We start from the raw sequence: 18469 nt of genomic DNA on the forward strand, positions 1-18469 counted from the left end.
AGTTGTACCAAAACGATCTGATAGATTTTTGAGTGCCATGCACCACAGAAAACCTGTTTCAGCACACCTGTAATCATACGTGAGGTGTGCCGGATTATCAGGTGGACACTATTTTTGAGAATAATCAAAGAGTTTTAAGTATGCCTTAAAGTTTCAAAAAATACGGTAAAGGTAACTTGGTTAGCTCTGATTTAATTTGGGTTCCTTTAATTTTATGTCAAAGAAACTGACTGAAGTTGTAAATTATATCATACTTGGTAAGGAATGTGCTTTTTTTCTATTTTTGTTGGTGAGAAATCACTGCCAAAAACAAAAAAGTTAATTAATTTTTAGAAATGTTTCTTTCTACTACAAGACACTTGAACAATATTACTTACTTTTCTCCACCTAAGTGAATTTTCTAAGTAAAGACAAGAACATTGTATTTCTTTAACTTTTATTGAGAACATTATAATTCTTACATGAAAAATATTTTGTTTGATAATCAAAAATCCTTCACAGCATCAAAAGAGAAAATTTTCCCTGAATTGAACAACCTTAAATAGGATAATGTTCTGTTTTATCATTAGACCACCTTCAATGAAAGACTCTTTAACTTACGTCAAACTAAACAAATATTGTCTTGCTAGCTGCACATTGTGATTTTGCAAATTTGTTGTGTTCCTAATACTTAGTTTTGGTGTGGCATACCTTACACACTGCATGACTTTTATCCAATTGACCCTTAACACTAAGCCAAAATGCTTCCAAATGATCGTTTTAAGTGAAGTCCGGGCCGGTTGGATGAAGTGATTAAATCGTAAATACTTTTCAATTATCGATTATTTAAAGTTCGCAAAACTAGTCAGAATTCATTTGAATTTATACATTTTCAATAAATTGGTTTTAATGATGTATGTGATTTTTTTTTTTTGTATCAACGGTTGTTGTCTTTTTAATGCAGACCACAGGATCTTTGGTTAATACTAATGAGGATCCTTAAATAAATAAATCATGTTGCAACTACAGATTTCTCAGCTTGGGTTTCCTTTTTTCTATACAGGAGCCGTTCACCACATTTTTCCTCAACTTCCAAGGAGGGAAATTTGACCACGCCGATCGCACCTTCTCATCAGTGTCCAGAGCGTGGAGGAACTGCCAGAGAGACACGTCTGACGTGAAGGTATCATCCCCTCCTTTGCAAGCTTATAGTTTGGAAAAAAAAAAAAAAAACAACTTGTAAAAGAGAAAACCCCCTAATAACCGCAGAGGGCTAAATCTCCATTCAGCGTTCTTAAAGAAGAAGAAGAAAAGGTTTGCAAAGAGAAATGTTCCGTCACTACCAATCACTGTCTCCGTGCAGTGAAAGCTTCCTGGTCTTCTGATCAAAGGGCCGGTCTAATCCTCATCTGTCTCAGCAGTCTGTCTCGGATTCATCCAGCTATAACGTGCACTTGAATCCGTGCCCATCGGGCCCCCGAACTGGGCTGAGCATTTTGGGTTTGCCCCCACATCAGCACAGGGTCATTCCCATGCTGAGGACCTTTAACTGCTCTTCTTAAACTTTTACAACTACAGGCAGACATTCGCTGTCAGAGCTGCCTTTCGCTTGCTCTCCTGGCACCGGGTCACTGGACGGGTGAAAAGCAGTGGCGTTTGGGGGCTTTGACGCTTGATTGCATTTACCCCCCCTTCATGTCTCTCAGATAAAACATATGGATTGTGTTATTGTGGAGCTGGCCAATGCTTGATTGCGAAAGGCCAACAACAGCCCTCGTTTGCTCCTTCGGTCTAGACCTGTCAATGTGGATCAAACTGTGAGAGCTCAACGGCAGATCAAAACAAAGGGGGGAAATCTGGACCACATCAGTTCATGTCCCTGTTCAGGTGGAATTTTTTTCACATTTTTGAATAAAAGTCTAAGGGCTTTATCCACTTGGGTGCACACATTTATCTTTAGGGCAATAGGAGAATTAGGGACAAGATGTATCAATTTGGTATGCTAAGTACACCATTTAGTTTTCGTTTTGGGGCCATTGAAGGAAAACCTCTGTCCCTGCCAGAAGGCAAAAAGCCTCAGTGTTTTCATACGCCACGGGTAAAGCAAGGGTGATAATAGGTTACAACACCCAGTTTCAATGTGTCTCTAGCCTGGGTGACGCTGGTGTGACCTCCCTTTCCCAATCCTCTGACCTCTCCCTTGGCCTAAAGGCATCAGAATGGGAGAAGAGGGGTTAGATGTAGCAACAGTGGAAGTGTAGCAGGAGAGCCCAGGGGCCGAAGCCCCCCTCCAGTGACCCATGACAGGACAGGATTGGGGATCAGAGGGTCTGGCCTCTGACCAAGCTGGAGCAAAGGGGCCACTGCACATAATAGCCCATGCTAGGCGGGCTTGAGTGCTGGTGAGAGAGGCCCCGCAAAGTGTTGCATGCGTGTGTGCGCACACGCACGAGTCAGGCTAACTCCAGCTCAGATTTACAGCAGGCTGAAGCCAGTGAACCCAAGTGAGCAGGAGGCCTCGTTAAGAAGTTGACCTGCAGATTAGGTCAAGTTTTGTTGAGTGAAGAGCTTTCAGAAGTAAGGAAGTGCAGTGTTGTTTTTCAGCCGTGTGTTATTTGGTCGGACGCGTTCATTTTAACTAACGGAGGCAGAATTGTTATCCAGCTAATTTCTTTTTGTTTCTGTTATCTTTAGCCTTAAGATTCACAAGTTTTTTCCTACATTGCCAGACTGAATTTTTTTGTGTCGTGTTTGAAAAGGCCAGTGGGTGTTTTTTTGTCACAAAACGCATAATTAAATAAAACCATGAATATATACCCTAGCATCTTTGGGACTTAAAGACCTACTCCCAAAAAATAGTGCTATTAAGGGCTTTGAACATCTTCTTTTGGCTTTCTATGATGATGGAATACAAAAATAAAGTTCATTTCTAGGTATTTCTTTATTTAAATCGTTGTGAATCAGGAGCAGACGAAAAAAAGCAGTAGGAAATAGCTTGTAGCAGTTATAGAGTGCTACAATGGGGAGGCCACAAGCTGTGTGATGGGCTGTAAATTGGAGGAAGAATATAAACAAAGGGATAATGGGAAGTGGGGGAGGGCTTACTCTGAGCCAACAGTCCCACCCACAACTCAGAGGCAAAATTCTGATAAACAACTGCCGCTCTGCAGAAACTATGTCCTAAAAAAACTACACAGAATTTTTGATTTTGGCTAAAAATGGCATAATTAAAAAAAGACCAATAGGAACGCTTGTAGAATAGATCTACTCAACCTTATGAAAGAATCTGGCCTTTTTCAGTGTTGTAACACTCAAGCAGGAGGTAAGTGTTAAAATGAGCATCAACAAAATATCATTTTAAACGTCACGTTTCCTTAAAACATCCATGCAGCCAAGAAATGAACCATCACATCTACTGATTGTCCTTGTACTTTGAGACTGCAGCTTAAGTCTGAAAGGCAGCACTGATTTATATGCGTGTTTTGAAGCTCAAACCCAATCTTCATGTTTATACTCACTGTGGCAAGTTCTGCTTTGTTAAGAATGACGAATGGCCAAACATATAAAGTTACATGTCTTGTCAGGGGAGTCTTTTTTGTCCCCCAGTGCTGGAGTTTGAAATAAGTTGTGTTGTTTGTGACAGCCCAATAAAATTGTCATGAGTTAACATTTTTTGACTCACTTTTTCTTTTTAGGGCTGTTGTGGAAAAAAGGGGGGAAATCCATGAAGCTTTTTTCTGCACTTATTCTGTGTCTAATTCAAAGAATTTAAACATCAGATCTTTGAACGAGCTCCACAGACATGCTAACATGGGATTTTTATTACTTATAGAGTGGAAAAAAAACAGATCAACTCTGAAGAATGTTTTTTGTTGTTCCTAATAAATGGTTCAATTGCAAAGATAATTCTTTTATACCAAAATTATCCATGATTTTAGAGATACACCTCCCAAAGTGTCATTAGTTGTACATTTCTTCCTTTTTTATTGTCAGTTTTTAAGACGTGCATCTATATTTATTTGTTTCTGCTGTTCTTTTGTCTGATTTTAGGAGCTGATCCCAGAGTTCTACTATCTGCCTGAGATGTTTGTCAACAGCAACAATTACAATCTGGGAGTGATGGAGGATGGCACTGTCGTGTCTGACGTGGTTCTTCCGCCTTGGGCCAAAAGTCCAGAAGAGTTTGTGCGGATCAATAGACTGGTAAGACTAATCAAAGATCTCTTCAAAAACGTCTATATATAACCTTTACAACCCTATAAATAGAAGTGATTATATGAAATATTCTTTTATATACAAGTGAACATATGAGATTGTTTGGGTTTAACTTTGATAAATTGGAGTTGTGAGCTCAGAGTTTTGGCTTGTCCACTTCTGGAGGGGCTGATTACTCTCCCATAGACTTACCTTAATTGTGAACAGTTTTTGTCATTGAGAATACATGGGCACTCAAGCCGAAAGACGCCACCATTTTTAAAAAATCCTATTGGTTTATTATTATTATTATTATTTTTTGTTGTTGCCACTACCAAAATGACAGTTTTTATAGAAGAGTAGTAACATACTTTTTAAAAATGTTATTACTTTTTTGTTACTTTATGTCGCTCTAAATCAGATTGTGGTGTTGCATGTACCTAAATTCTAATTTAAATTATATTTGTCACATACATATACATGCATTGTATAATATGCAATGAAATGTACTACACAACTGTCCAACAATGACAACGAGAAAGGATGAAGATAAAAGCTAAAAGTTAGGTGACTGAGTTGAAAAATGTAACGGTATAGCCTACTTAAGATCACAAAAAAGTGTGCTGCACAAACATTCATAGTATAAAGATCAGGACCCAACAGTGTACATGTAAATACATTTTTAATATTTTAGAAAACATTGTTTTTTGGGAACTAAATAGGTGTTACTTCCTTTGTTTTTCATTTATGATGGTTTTTTGGAACAAAAGCAGATAATTAGAGAATGGCTATATTACATTTTTGGGTGATTTTATTTTCTTAATACATTTTGATTGCCAATTGACAGCATCAGAACAGGTCATGATGATAGTATATATCTAATTTCTCAGGGTGCCTGACTGCTCTCTCTAAGCTTAGTTGGCTAAACTAATTCAAATGGACAGTGTTATTTCCTGACCGTCTCAGTTCTTCCTGTTACCTGAGCCTCCTTCTCCTCCTGCCTCCCCTAACACCCCTATCTAACAAACGATCTATGTGCGCTACAGTGCTCACACACATCTGTTGCATGCTGATGGGACTGCAGCTGGGTGTCTTTGCTGAGATATGATGCAATATCCACTTTAGGATCTCTGTTTGTGCTCAAAGTGAAATATATAGTGCATCTAAGGCTGTTTTTTACAGTGACTCTCTAATTAAATTATCAGACTCTTCTTTTAAAGGTCAAAAAGCCAGTGATGGCTATCATTTCTGTCATATCCTGCTTAAATTGTTTATGCTTTGTACTTTAAGGTCTTTTATCTATGTGAGTTGATTATTTCATTCAGTTTAGTGACTCTCAGAGGACATATTGGGCCTAACAGAGCATATTTAAAAATAAAAAGCATACATAGGTGTAGAAAAGTGGCTTCATATTTTTTTGATTTCTTATTAACTTTTGAGTAATGGCACACGCGGCTAAATGTGAGATGTGCGCCCACAGTGGTAATGAACACTGATGAGACTGGATGTGCTCTGTGACCTGCTTATTCTTATGGTGGGGTCTGCTAAGCAGACTGCTGATATGAGCAGGCCTTCGTCATTAATCAAACACTCTCCTTTCTCCTTTGCTGTCAGTTTGAGCTGGAAATGTTTGGGTGTTGCATTGAAAGCAAGTTATTTCAAAGACCAAAGGCTTCTTTTTTTTTTTTTTTTAAGAAATTTGAAAGTGTTTGAGCTTGATATTTATGCTGCTGTAACTGACTTATGTGACAAAGCTTTTAAAAAAAGCCTACCCCCTGAAAATTTCTTGTCATAGCCTATAATTAGTATTTCTTGAATTATTATTTAAAACAAAAATAATATCAATGGTTTTGGAGCAAAAAATATTTTATTATATCATGTTTTTATTTTTTTTTCTATTGTTACCACATTTATCATAGTTGTTCTAACTTCTGGGTATTGTTCATCTTTTGCAATAATTTTTGGACTGGGAGAAAAAAACTTTTGAACTTTATTTCTATTTGACTTCTGTAATTTGTTTTATTTGAAATGTTTTTCTTTAACAATTTTACAACCTTAAACAAAAAAAAATCTCAAAATACTGCAGATGAAAAGTGTCTTTCTATCCCAATTTCAAAATAAAACACGACTTTTGTACTAGGTTGTAGTGGATAAAGAAATTGTCATTTCAAAGGATGTTTACGTTTTTCCCCTTAAATCAAAAAATACATAAACTGATTTTTATTAGAAACCTTAAAAACTGTCTAAAGTATTCAAAATGCACTTTGTCTGTTCCAACAGCTGCAGTGGTACATGTTCTCTGCAAGCTTCCATGTTTTGTTCGTCTCTGTTCCCTTCCTTTGTACCTAATGAATAGGGATGTAGGAAAAATCAATTTGGTGATTTATTGCGATACTTATTTGGCAAAACTTACTTTTACTTTTGTTTTCCACTTTTTTTCTTAAATAGAAATATATTTTATTGTGAAAATCAGACAATGTTAACTGTTTCCTTTAAGAACAAATATTTCTTTATTTACTAAAGGAAAAGCACCATGAATTTGCTTGGGTAAAAGTAACTTAATATGAGATACAGTTGCACTGTTTAACATTGGGATCATTAAATAAAAATAATTATACAATTTTATTACATTAATTAATATTCTGATTTAAAAAAAATAAAGTCATATTCTTTAAAAAAAATGAATTAAAAATATTTCAGGTGCAGTCTTGTGATATACCGTGATACATATCACATCGTATTGCCAGACTCTCACCCCTCCTAATAAACAGCAGAGCCACAATGGACTGGATCAGGAGATTTGCATGCATGCCCTCTGCATGCAGCTCAGTCTGATAAAATTTCAGTCTACACCTTCTTTTCTTGTATTGTGCAAATTGGGATATTGATCCAGATAGTAGCCAGTCTCATCAGGCAGGTGTTCAGAGGAGCTCTGAGGAAGGCCCACTTTAGATGTGGAGCTTTATTTGTATCCTTTCTCCCACTGAGATGCACAACGCTTTAATGGCCTTTTGCAATTTATTTCTCCCTCTACATTTATTAGTCAAACTGAGATTATTTCAGTATGGCAATTAGTGGTGACAAATTACGTCCTTGAAAACCATTGTAGTAGGATTTCTGATTAGTTAACATCGTGCGTATGATTTACAGTTTATCATAGTTATGTTAACATATAAAAGGACCCGCTAGAAGAGTGGTGGGGATCAAACACCCGCTGCAAAAAGGTTCGGGGTAGGATGTGTGGGTGGACAGGGCTCTGGTTGTGACAGATAGCTGACATTAGAGGGTGTCAGCTGGTAACTGTGGTGCAGTTGTGAGAGAGATGAGCATGGTGGAGAGACGAGAGCAAGAGTGGAGGAGTTAATGGACTGTTTGGCTCTCTTTAGCAATTCTGCTGCTAATGGCCTCCCAACACACGGACGGCTATGCTGCAGGAGAGCATGCAGACACACACCGAGGAGCACACACATGCCGGCTGTCTCCACTCTGGTTCTGAGCCTAAGATGATTAACAGCTAATTAGGGATCAATCTGGAGAGGCCATTAAAAAGCTCTTTCTGTAAAGGATTGCGTTGCCATGCCAAATGTCAGCTTGTTTTTGTTTTTGCTGGGTTAGGCCTGCATGGTTGGTTATTTAAAAAAGCAAATGAAGAAGACAAACATTACATTGAACTGTAGCCTTGTACGCCTTGCTCTTTTTTATCACTTATATTTAGCAGGAAGTGAGTTGCTTGGCAACCAACTTCTCCATTCTCACTCGTTTGAACCCAAAAATTAAGCTGCCGTATTTCACAACTACAAGCTTCACCGAGAACATTCACAGTTTGACATAAGCACTCATCTCCACTACTGCACACTTAATGCTGGTCTGAAAAGACCCACTCCCTTCATCTCAGGTCCATCCCACAGTCACACACATCTGTGGAGCAGCACTTAGCGCACCACAGAGATCAGCGGCTGCCTGTTGTCTTTACCACGAGGTCGAAGGAGAGGTTAAGAACTTGATTCCTCCTACAGCAGATCACAATGTTTCTCTGTGAGCTGTCAGCCCCGCTGACATTCCTCTCCTCTCTGCTACGTCAGAGGCCCCTTTGTCATAATGTGAGAACTAATGATAAACGTTGGGTGTGAATGCACATCGGTGTTTACCTGTTAGGAGGAGTGTTGTGTTTCAGACAAACAGTGGAGTTTTCATTTTTTTTGAGTTTACACTCTGAACCCAGTGTGAGGGCAAGACCCTTCACACTACTGCCTAACAATGTATGGTTTGGATTTCCCCGTGCCCGTCCCCAGCCCGGCTAAAATATAGGGTCGTGTCAGGACGGGCGTCAGGTGTAAAACTTTCTGCCAAACTCAATGTTTGAATCAACAGCTGATTCGTCTTGACCCGACAGGAGATGTGTCAAAAACAACATTCTGAACTTTTAAAATCTAACAATTGATATTACATCTCTGCAGATTTAAAAAAATAAGAGATGTGGTTACTTTTTCATCAAACTTTACATTTTCTGATCAAACTTCAACCCTGCAGTGGTCCCTCGCTGCGCTTTAGTTGACGTTTGGTTCCTCTCAGTCATCTGTGCTCCTGTAGTGCTGTTGACAGATCTGCCAGCCACACACATTGGAGAGACGGGCAGCGCATTGGTTTTGGCCTTCGTCCCGCTTTATAGCTCACCACAGTTCACTCAAAGCTCTTTACAGAGACATAAGTTAAACTCCCTTCACAGAAAGACAGAGACCTTCTTCGTTTTTAAGGGCCATTGGCAGTTGAGTGATGGTCAGAAGCTGATTCTGAGTGGGCTGACCACACGTCCAAAACAGATGTTCACAACTCTGAATTTTTGTTTCTATAACTTCTCTGAACGTCTGAAGTTTTGTCATTAAGACAAACTTTTGTGATGTAAAATGGAGATACAAGTGTAGTTAGACTGTCTTGCATAGCATTTGTTTTATATAAATATACCACAACTTGATGCTACATCTGCAGGCCTCTTGATCCTGTAAAGGTCTCACTCAGGACATCAGATTGACCTGCTGGCATGAATAGTGTCGGACGTCCACAGTAGGATGTGTTTTTGCGGAGAACATGATCAATAGTCTCTATTTTCTAGAGTTGATAGTCTATTAAATAAACTATAAAGATGTGTGATGCAACACACTCATTGAAAATGAACAATAAAAGAGTTGATAGTCTATTAAATAAACTATAAAGATGTGTGATGCAACACACTCATTGAAAATGAACAAACACCAGAAATCACATCTTTACAAGTATGTATTACTATTTTTAAAAGACAATTATTGTACAAATGCTTTTATTAAAAAAAAAAAAACAAAAACAAACATTCTGTCAATTTATAGATGATACCAACAGGTCTTCTACTATATATTGAAGTAGGTTTTATAAAACATAAGTGTGGTGAATTTTGGAGAATTGTCTGTTTGATTTTATATTTACCATCATCAACAAAGATGTGTCTAATTGATTGACAGATGACTGGTTATTCTCTGTTTTTCTTCTACTGTAACCATTTTGTCTCGCAATGCAAACATCAAAGAAAGGTTTTTTTTTGTTTTTTTTTTTTAATGAGAAAAAGTTGGTACACATTTGGATGTACAGCCTCTGTGAGATTGAGATCAGTCATTCTGCTAGCAAGATGTTGGCCCGCGTCACGCAGGCTTATGTTTGACCTTACAGCTGTTACGAGGATGACCTCACAGTATTGCAGCATGCAGAGGTGTATCTACAGTGCTGCTAACAGACAAATGTCATATTAGTAGGAGATAAATCACCTTTACCCTTGAGCTAAATATACGAACGCCAACATGAAAGTCTCCCTCTGAAGTTTGTCAGATTTATATGCTGACAGTCTTTGACACTTACATAAGGAGTCTGTCTTCCCGCTATGACATCAAGGTTTTGAGCGGAGCTATTTCAGTTTTTTGCTGCTTTATAAACATTTAAATAAGCAAATATTGTAACTAGTAATGTAAGAAAAAAGTTTAAAGGCCCAAAGTTTAAGATATTTGAATACTTAAGGCAAAACTACATCCCACACACTCCTATTTCTGCTCCTGACCGTCACACAAAGGTCACGGCGGTTTACTCCTCGTCCAAATGCTCAGAAAGCCTTTGAGGCCTTCCCATGCTCATTGGTCCTCACCCTGATCTCCCAGCAGCCCCATAAGAACTCATGTGTGAGCTGAGGGAAACCACTACGAGCACTTATGTACTTGAAAATGACTGAGTGAGTGAAAATCCCGCCGTCGTCTAGCCAGCTTGGCTTCATGTAACAAAACATAGGTTACCATGTTAGGCTAGCGCTAATCTATTCCCCTGGTGTCTCTCTGCTGAGAGCTTTGTTGTAAGGATGGGAACTAGCATGCGGGATGGGGAGTGGGGCGGACGGTGCATGAGGTTATCTGGCTAATGTCAGCCGGCGCTCACTGTAGGGGCATTGTCATGCATAAGGGCAGACATGTTTACTGTGTGCTCAGTGTTTTACGAGCTATCCCCCTCCGCCTGCTCTTCTGCCTCTTCTCCCCCCCCTCCTCTTCTTCAGTGACATAATGGAGAAGGCTAATGAGAGCCTGAGAAATGGTATGATCTACTGCTGCTGAAATACTCACTAATGTTGTCTCATCCCCTTTTCCCTGCACTCCTCCAAGTATTTTTTTTTTTTTTTTACTTTCTGCCAAAGTTTGCCGGGAAGCTTTAGTCCAGCTTCACCTTGGGAGTTTTTTTTTTTTTATTATTATTTTTTTTTTTACTTTGCTCTTCAGACTGTTGAGTATTTGTATATATTTGATATCAGGCCAAACTCATTAAAGTGTAGATGCATGGATACAAGAGCAGTTTTTCTTTTCTGATCCTCTTTTTCCTGTATTAATGGATCTTTTCAGGTTGAAGCATCAGTCATTGCTTTTGTTTATTTCTGATCTTTAGCTGACATAATTGTTTAACGTCTGGTTTGGCTAACAAATCGTATAAAGATTACCACTTCTCCTTTTTTGTCCAGTTAAAAGCAGTTATGAATCAAAGACAAGTACTTCATTACAAATAAAGTAATTGAAGAGTAATATTTTGATTATAATATTGTCTTAATGGCTAGATGTTTGAAGATGGCCTCTTTCTGTCTATTTAAATACATTAATGTGCAGTAAATATTCTGAATTTTCAAAGTTTAAGTTTGTAAGTGGTAATTAAAAATCATCAACTAAGTAAAAAAGAGTCCATGATTAAAAAAAAGAAAAGGTTTTCAGTGAGAATTTTAATGATTATTTACTGTATTTATTCCTTCAGTGTGTGATCTGGATAAACTGTACTGTCTTTCATAAACTACTGCTATGACTACATTGGCAAGGAATCATTTTGAAAGATGGATGACATATTTTATTACATACATAACAGATGGACTCAGTTTAAATATATAAGAAAGTAGTATTTTTCTTAAAAGTAGTATTTTTTTTTATTTTTTATTTTTTTTTGTAGAGTTAAAAGTTGGCAAATCAAATTTGTAGTCTACCAAATAAAGGTATAAAGTTGTCCTTAGAAAAGGTATGAGAGTTCTCTCTGGCTTCCACAAATGTTACCTAAAAGCCAAGACGTCTTCTTAATTTATGGTTTGGAACCAATAAGCTTAAAATCGTTGTCGTTTCTCGTTCGTCCAGTCCAGGATAAATAACACAACTTAAAATAGAATTTCAGCTATTATTTTGTGTTGTTTTTGACTGGTTGGTGAAGGAGTTCTCCGACTGACTTGTTTTCTGTTCACACTCTACATTCATTTCCTTTGCACAACAACTTTCCATTGACGGTTGAGATCATTTCAATCGATTCAAAATGTTTTTTCCACTTGTCCCATAAACATCTCAGTGAAGGTAATGTAGAAGAATGCAAATGAAAAAGCATCAAAAAATAAATTGCCTATAATATTTTTTTTAGAACTTCCATATTTAAAGTGTTTTTTTTTTTTCAAATATGAATGGTGTCAATGTTTTTTCAAAGATTGTCCCCTCACCTTTTTATGCACAATAATTTGACTGTACTGGTTCTATACTTTCTCTTGAATTGGAGACAGGGCACTTTGTCATGTGATTTCTTTAGCAATCAATGTACCGCCTGTACTTTAGGTAATGAGAAAAATGTCTCCAGATTGTGCTCACTCAGCATCTTTTTTAAACACTCTGGGGATGATTTTGCTCAGTGGGATGACGGAAATGGTAAAATTAGTGATCTGAGTACAGGTAGAGCGATGCCTTTTAGGACATATATTGAACCTAAATTGTAACTCTCAAAGTTGTGATCTCTCTAATTAGTTGAGTGGGAAGAGAGGAGTTAATGTAAGGGTACAGAAGGTGCAATCCTTAACTCTTTACTTTTCCTTCAGCTATGTTCAAGCGGCCACTTCTAATTAAAAGTCTATGTAATTGTGCAAAAACACAAGTTCTTTGCTTCCACGTTTAAAACTTTTGTGCTCACAGATGGCTACGCACATTTTTAAGACCGTTTTCAGGCTCCATTGAACGCACTTTGAAAGGTAAACCAGCAATATGAATGGTTTTTCTTTTAATTATTGGAAGTGTCAACCATTTAATAATGAATCATGGACGAGAAAATAAAATTGTGTTTTGCGTCTGACTGGAATTAAATGACACAAAGTCTTTCATATATGGGAATGGAGCTGTGATTGAAAAAGCCTGGAGCAAGCTTGCACTTTGACATTTAACCTCTTCCAACTGTAGTTGGCGATTATGCGCTAGTAAAGGTTGCAAAAGAAGAAAACCCTCCTTCCTGCTCGTCCAGTGTTAAGATCGTAGGCTATGCCCGTTCAAAAACCTACGAATTCGTGAACATGTGTTACATGATGGGTGTGTCTGTCGCTTTCCATTTGGAGGCCCCTTCTTCTCTGGTTTGATACAGCCTATTTCTGTTTGTTTTAAAATGACAATCTTCATTTTCGCTACAATAGATATTGACATGTTTACTTGTTCCAACTTCTCATCTTAAAAAAAAAATGTATATATACATGTATTAAACCAGAACAGCAGTTCCCATCATGGATGTACAAGAAATGGCCGTCCACTCACACTCGCTTTGCTCCTGTCATGCAAATAAGAGGATTGATTTGTTGAGTGATGTTTTAACGTCCTTACAGACAGCTCTCCTTAAGTCCTTAAAAGGGTTTTTTAGGGCCAGTGAGGGAAGGAGGAAAGTGTTCACCGTCACCTCGTTAAGAGTGAAGTGAAATTCAGCTCAGGTCCTGATCATAAAGCCAACCACTAACCACTACAAGGTAGAGAAATCTCCCCGATGGACGCAGTGCAGACCCGTAAGCCTGGGAAGAGATTGTAGATTTTCAACAAATCTGCACAGGTTTTGCTAAATCTCTAACACGCAAGCAAAACTTTGCGTTTTTCAGATCTCCGTTTGCTCCATAGAACTTCCACATCTCTGTTTAATGTCCACCAGCTGGTTAATTGCAATCACTTGTGTGACATCTAAAATTGGGATAGCATGTCTTTAGACGCTAACTCGCTCTAAAGCAAAACACATTGACAGACACGAAGTCAAACTGCCTTTCTTTCTGAGCATTTTGGGGTTTTCTTTATAGGCTTAAAGTCCACTCTGGAATTACACACGTCCCACAAAGGAAAGAATGAAAGTAACCTGATACCCACACACAGATGAGGCTCCTTCCTTATGATACATTTTCATCGGAATTCACATCACAGACCGGTAAATCGGGATGCAGGCAAAATAAACAATGCATTCTGTGCGAGCGTGTATACAGTTTTGTATATCTGAATACATGTTGACTTTGAGGTGGAAAAGTGACTAGGCTGAATGAATCATTTCTTGGCATCCCCCTCCTCATTGAAACTTAATCACAAGCACACAACAGTGCTTCAAATGTGCACTTTGTTAAACCTGCAACAATAGAAATTTGGATTTCCAACCATTTCTTTCCCCTTAAATCATTTGCATAAAGGCTTGCTAAATTATTCATTAATTATCAGAGTCCCCTGTGGGTGGAGAAGACACACACTGGCTGCTAATTGGCACATCAATAATCCACCATAGTCTCCTGATATGCTACCAGATCCCTCCTGAGGAATCCAACCTTCTGCTCTGACATTTGCAAAGTTTGGAGCCACGGAGGGAAACGGTTCCACACCTGCGTACCTACGAGACACAACACATTTCTGGACTGTAGTGTAATTGGGTCCATACATTTTGTTTCTGGTTTAGGAAAACCAGTTTGTGTTTCTTCACACATTACCCACAGAATAAGAATCTTTCAAACTTTTGTCACTATGAAAATAGAAAATGCCAAAATTGCTGCACAAATAAGTCTCAACATGTACTTTTTTTTTTTTTTTTTAGTCTTCTTGGACTGTTAACCTTTGATTAATTAACTGAAAATTAAAATTTAGGCTGTTTTTTTAAGTTTTTTTAGATGTTGTGTTTTTTACAACACCAATAAAATAGATATACAGTCATCTATTATGTATGAATGCAGTTTTTATTTAACTACACAATAATTTAAATATTTAATTTTATCTTAACATTTCAATGTAAGTTTTAGACAAAAAAATAAAATGTTAACTTAAGAGATTTTTTAATTATTAATATAAATTGGTTTAAAAAAACTTTTCACTCAATATGATACTACAAATAATCCAAAACTAATTAAAATGAATAATAATAAAACAGATACTTACCTTTTTAACACAGTGCATCCTTAAAAGAAAAAAAATAATAATTCTGCCAAAATATGCTTTTATAGTAGTAATTTTTTTTGTTTTTTGTTCTTGTCACAATAATTGGGAATTTATGTAAAATAACTAAATATTACCTCTTCTGTTGTCTCAATTTTGCAGAAATTTCAATATGCAAATTTATTGTAAAAACCTTTTAAAATCCACCTCTGTGGCATTGGCATACTTCTATTTTGGTCTCTATTTTGAGTTTTTTTCATGTTTTATTATGTTTCGTTATGTTGAGTGTGAGTGGTTCAAAATATGAAAACCATTCTTTGTGTTTTATAATTTAATTTAACTACACAAAAAATAATCCAAAAATCAACAAAAAATGTTTTTGCTAATATTTTTTAAAACTATGTTTTCTAAATGTGCTATTTGGTTGAGCAGGCAATTAAAGGGTTGATAAGTCTGCAAAGCCCTTTGTGTTACTGTAATAAAGTGCATTATCCATAAAGCTTGATTTGATTCACTTTAAACATCTAAATCTACAGTAGACTCGGGTCAGAGAGCTGCTCTGGCAGATATAAGACAGAGGTTAACCGACTACACGCTTAAAGGTGACACAGCATATAATCCCTGTTCTGAATCTTTCTTTTTCCTCACTGGTGGGCCTCTGGATGGGAACGTGCAATAATATGGCTGCCCTTTGTTTCTTCATGCTGATTGACAGTTGATTGCAGTGAACATTAAATGCCCATCAGTCCCAGCTTTAGCTCTAGAAGCAAAAGAGCAAGAGTCTGTCAGAGGTCAATTCCGCTGCATAATGAACCGATCCTTCTAGACTTACACGCACATACACACACATGCATTTTATTTACTCTTATGGAGCATATAATTAAAAAGGATTTCCCTTATGTTAAATTCATCAAGAATCGGGGAATTGCTTCCTGATGTCTGGAAAAATGTGTTTTGTTTGCTTGAGGGAGAAAAAAGTAGTCTGTTTCATTCTCTGTTTCCCTTTTAAAGCAAACATATTTTCTTTTCTTGTGCCATCAAGTAAACACTTTCATTGTTGGGACTCTCATGACTTTTAATCATGAGCTTTGTGATCGCACAAAGGGCTGCAGGAAAGCCGTCGTCACACCTGAGCTGCACATTTTCCTGTCACCCAGACCCTCCTACTTGACTGAAAGTTGTAATTAAGCGAATGGGGAGGAATTAGATGCAAAATGACCTGTCAGAAAGTCACATTTAAGTGAATTATGAACTGGTATCTGCAGTAAAAAATTTAAATGATATAAATTGCCATTTAAGTGCAGCACAGGCTAATGTTTTGTCACAAATTAATGTGACACAAGGCAGCAATGACAATCAAGGGCTGCCTCATTCTAATTTGGTCATGTTTAGAGGGCTTTTGTGAGCCGACAGCTTTACACAAATTAACACAATTGCCTGTTTTTATGAGGAAGCCATAAATGTTTTTTTCTCTCCCTCTTTTTTGCTAGCTAATGAGGAGAGAAAACGCCTTGTGTCTCACTGTTATGGCGGCACAGAGCTGTCTGCAGAAGATCAGCTCTGAGCTCTTATTGGCTCCCACCCAACAAAGAAATAAAGACAGAAGCTGTGATGACTCTCTAATGATCAACTCTAGTTTTGATGCTCCCTGATGATCAGACGCGGAAAGCCCGAACTTTGATTGTTCTTCCGTCGCAGGGGCAGTTAGCAGCTCCCTCCGAGGACTTCCTCTTGGAAGGGGGCATTAGTGATAACTGCTGCACAATAATGGCATGGGGGGGAATGTTTAGGGAGCAGCATTTGGTTGGAGTATGGCGCTACATCTGTTGGCATCTTTAACGCTCATGACGCTCTCCTCCTTTCGCAGGCCCTGGAGAGCGAATTCGTGTCCTGCCAACTTCACCAGTGGATCGACTTGATTTTCGGCTACAAGCAGCAGGGACCAGAGGCCACTCGAGCCCTCAATGTTTATTACTATCTGACGTACGAAGGTGCCGTCAACCTCAGCTCCATCAATGACCCCTTGCTGAGAGAGGTGAGGCTGCCACACAATCTGCTGTTGATTTGATTCATGCTTAGTCAGGGTGATACCATGTTACGGTAAGTACACTCAAACGGTTATTATAAAAGCCTCTACCCATAACCTTTTTTTATTTTTTGTGCCATTATCTGTGCTCAATTGCTTGTAGAACGGCACAAGAGAGTTAAGCTTAACCGTCTGCTGGCAGGTATTGCTGAGCAAAGCCTTTCCCTGGTGTGATGCCTTTCAAAAGCATTCTGTTCCACTTTAACGCCTTAAACACTCCTCCATGACTTTCATTCATTATTCATCCCTAGCACTTTGAAATGTGCCGCACACAAGCTTCTCTGGCCTGCCCGAAAGCAGCAGCAGCAGCAACAACAACAAAAAAAAACAACAAAGCACTGAAAAGAAAAAAAAACACGTCTCACTTCGCCCACAGCCAAACGGCGGCCTGACAACTTCACCAATCTGCTGCAAGAGGCAGCATGGCCAGCAGCAAGGCCAATTGACCATGCTTCAAGTCTGTTTGTGATGTCTACGTTTTAGGGGCTGGGCTCTGTTTTTATTGTTCTTCTTTGTATTTGTAAGCAGAATTGCTCTATTTTAAAACATAGCTGGGATTTTTAAAAGCAGTATTTTATATTTATTTCATGGATCAGATGAAGTAGGAACAGTGTAAAACTGGTGGAGATGGGTGTGCAGGGTGCATGGAGCGGCTGCACGTCCTCTTTGTCTCTGCTGGATTGCTGCCCTTCATGCTCAGTGACTGGGGCTCCATGGGCACCGGGGGTAGATCCTTGATTTATCACCTCATTCACCCTAATTCCCATCCAGATGTGCTTTGGCCTTTATCCACACGCACTCACACACACACCCCGCACACATGCAGATTGATTATACCGGCTCACCGGTCATTTCCACGCTCAGCCCATTATCCATTCCTCTGGTTAATGCACACATACACACAGATGCACACAAACACACTGGAGGATTTGATCTCTGGTGCTCCACTATTTCTGCCAAGCTCCCTCGGTGTCAGTGGGACTGATTAATTGACCAACATGCAGAAAGCCTTGGAAGGCAGGTGCATGAGATTTTAGGGTTGGGAGAATGGCATCATTTACCTTCATGCATGTGACTGCTGGAATGGACACTTTTGTTATATACAATTTATACTCTTTAGGTTCTTTCTATATGTTGATTTGTTGAGCAACGTTCACTCTGCCCTCAGCAAAGTGCGTTTAAACGACCACTTCCTATAAAACGTCTATGTAAACGACCATTTCTGGCTTAAATGTTTAAAACTCTTGAGTTCATGTGTCGCTACGCAAGTTTCTACAAGCGTTTTCAGGATCTAGATACAAAATGCGCAACAATTGAACGTGGACGTTAAACCAGGTCAAACTTTGACCAATCAGGGATTCAGATTTGGTCGTGACGATTTGGTAGTTAATTCACAGAAGAGCCAACCATTTGAAATGAATCACAGAGGAGAAATTAATAATTGTGGTTTGTGCCCTTTCTGGGTTATATGATACCAAGTCTTTCATAT

General features: G+C 38.3%; 1 protein-coding gene across 2 annotated transcripts in view; it reads left to right on the top strand.

Moving 5' to 3' along the window:
• Nucleotides 1-18469, top strand: part of lrba (LPS responsive beige-like anchor protein) — a 176747-nt gene that overhangs the window by 132286 nt on the left and 25992 nt on the right. For both annotated transcript variants that reach the window (XM_024259407.1, XM_024259408.2), the window contains exons 45-47: nt 1043-1162; nt 4030-4182; nt 16762-16929. In XM_024259407.1, the coding sequence (XP_024115175.1) occupies nt 1043-1162; nt 4030-4182; nt 16762-16929 (441 nt within the window). The remainder of the gene's footprint in view (nt 1-1042; nt 1163-4029; nt 4183-16761; nt 16930-18469) is intronic.

The sequence above is a fragment of the Oryzias melastigma genome, linkage group LG1, assembly GCF_002922805.2.
Source record: "Oryzias melastigma strain HK-1 linkage group LG1, ASM292280v2, whole genome shotgun sequence".
Classification (NCBI taxonomy): domain Eukaryota; kingdom Metazoa; phylum Chordata; class Actinopteri; order Beloniformes; family Adrianichthyidae; genus Oryzias; species Oryzias melastigma.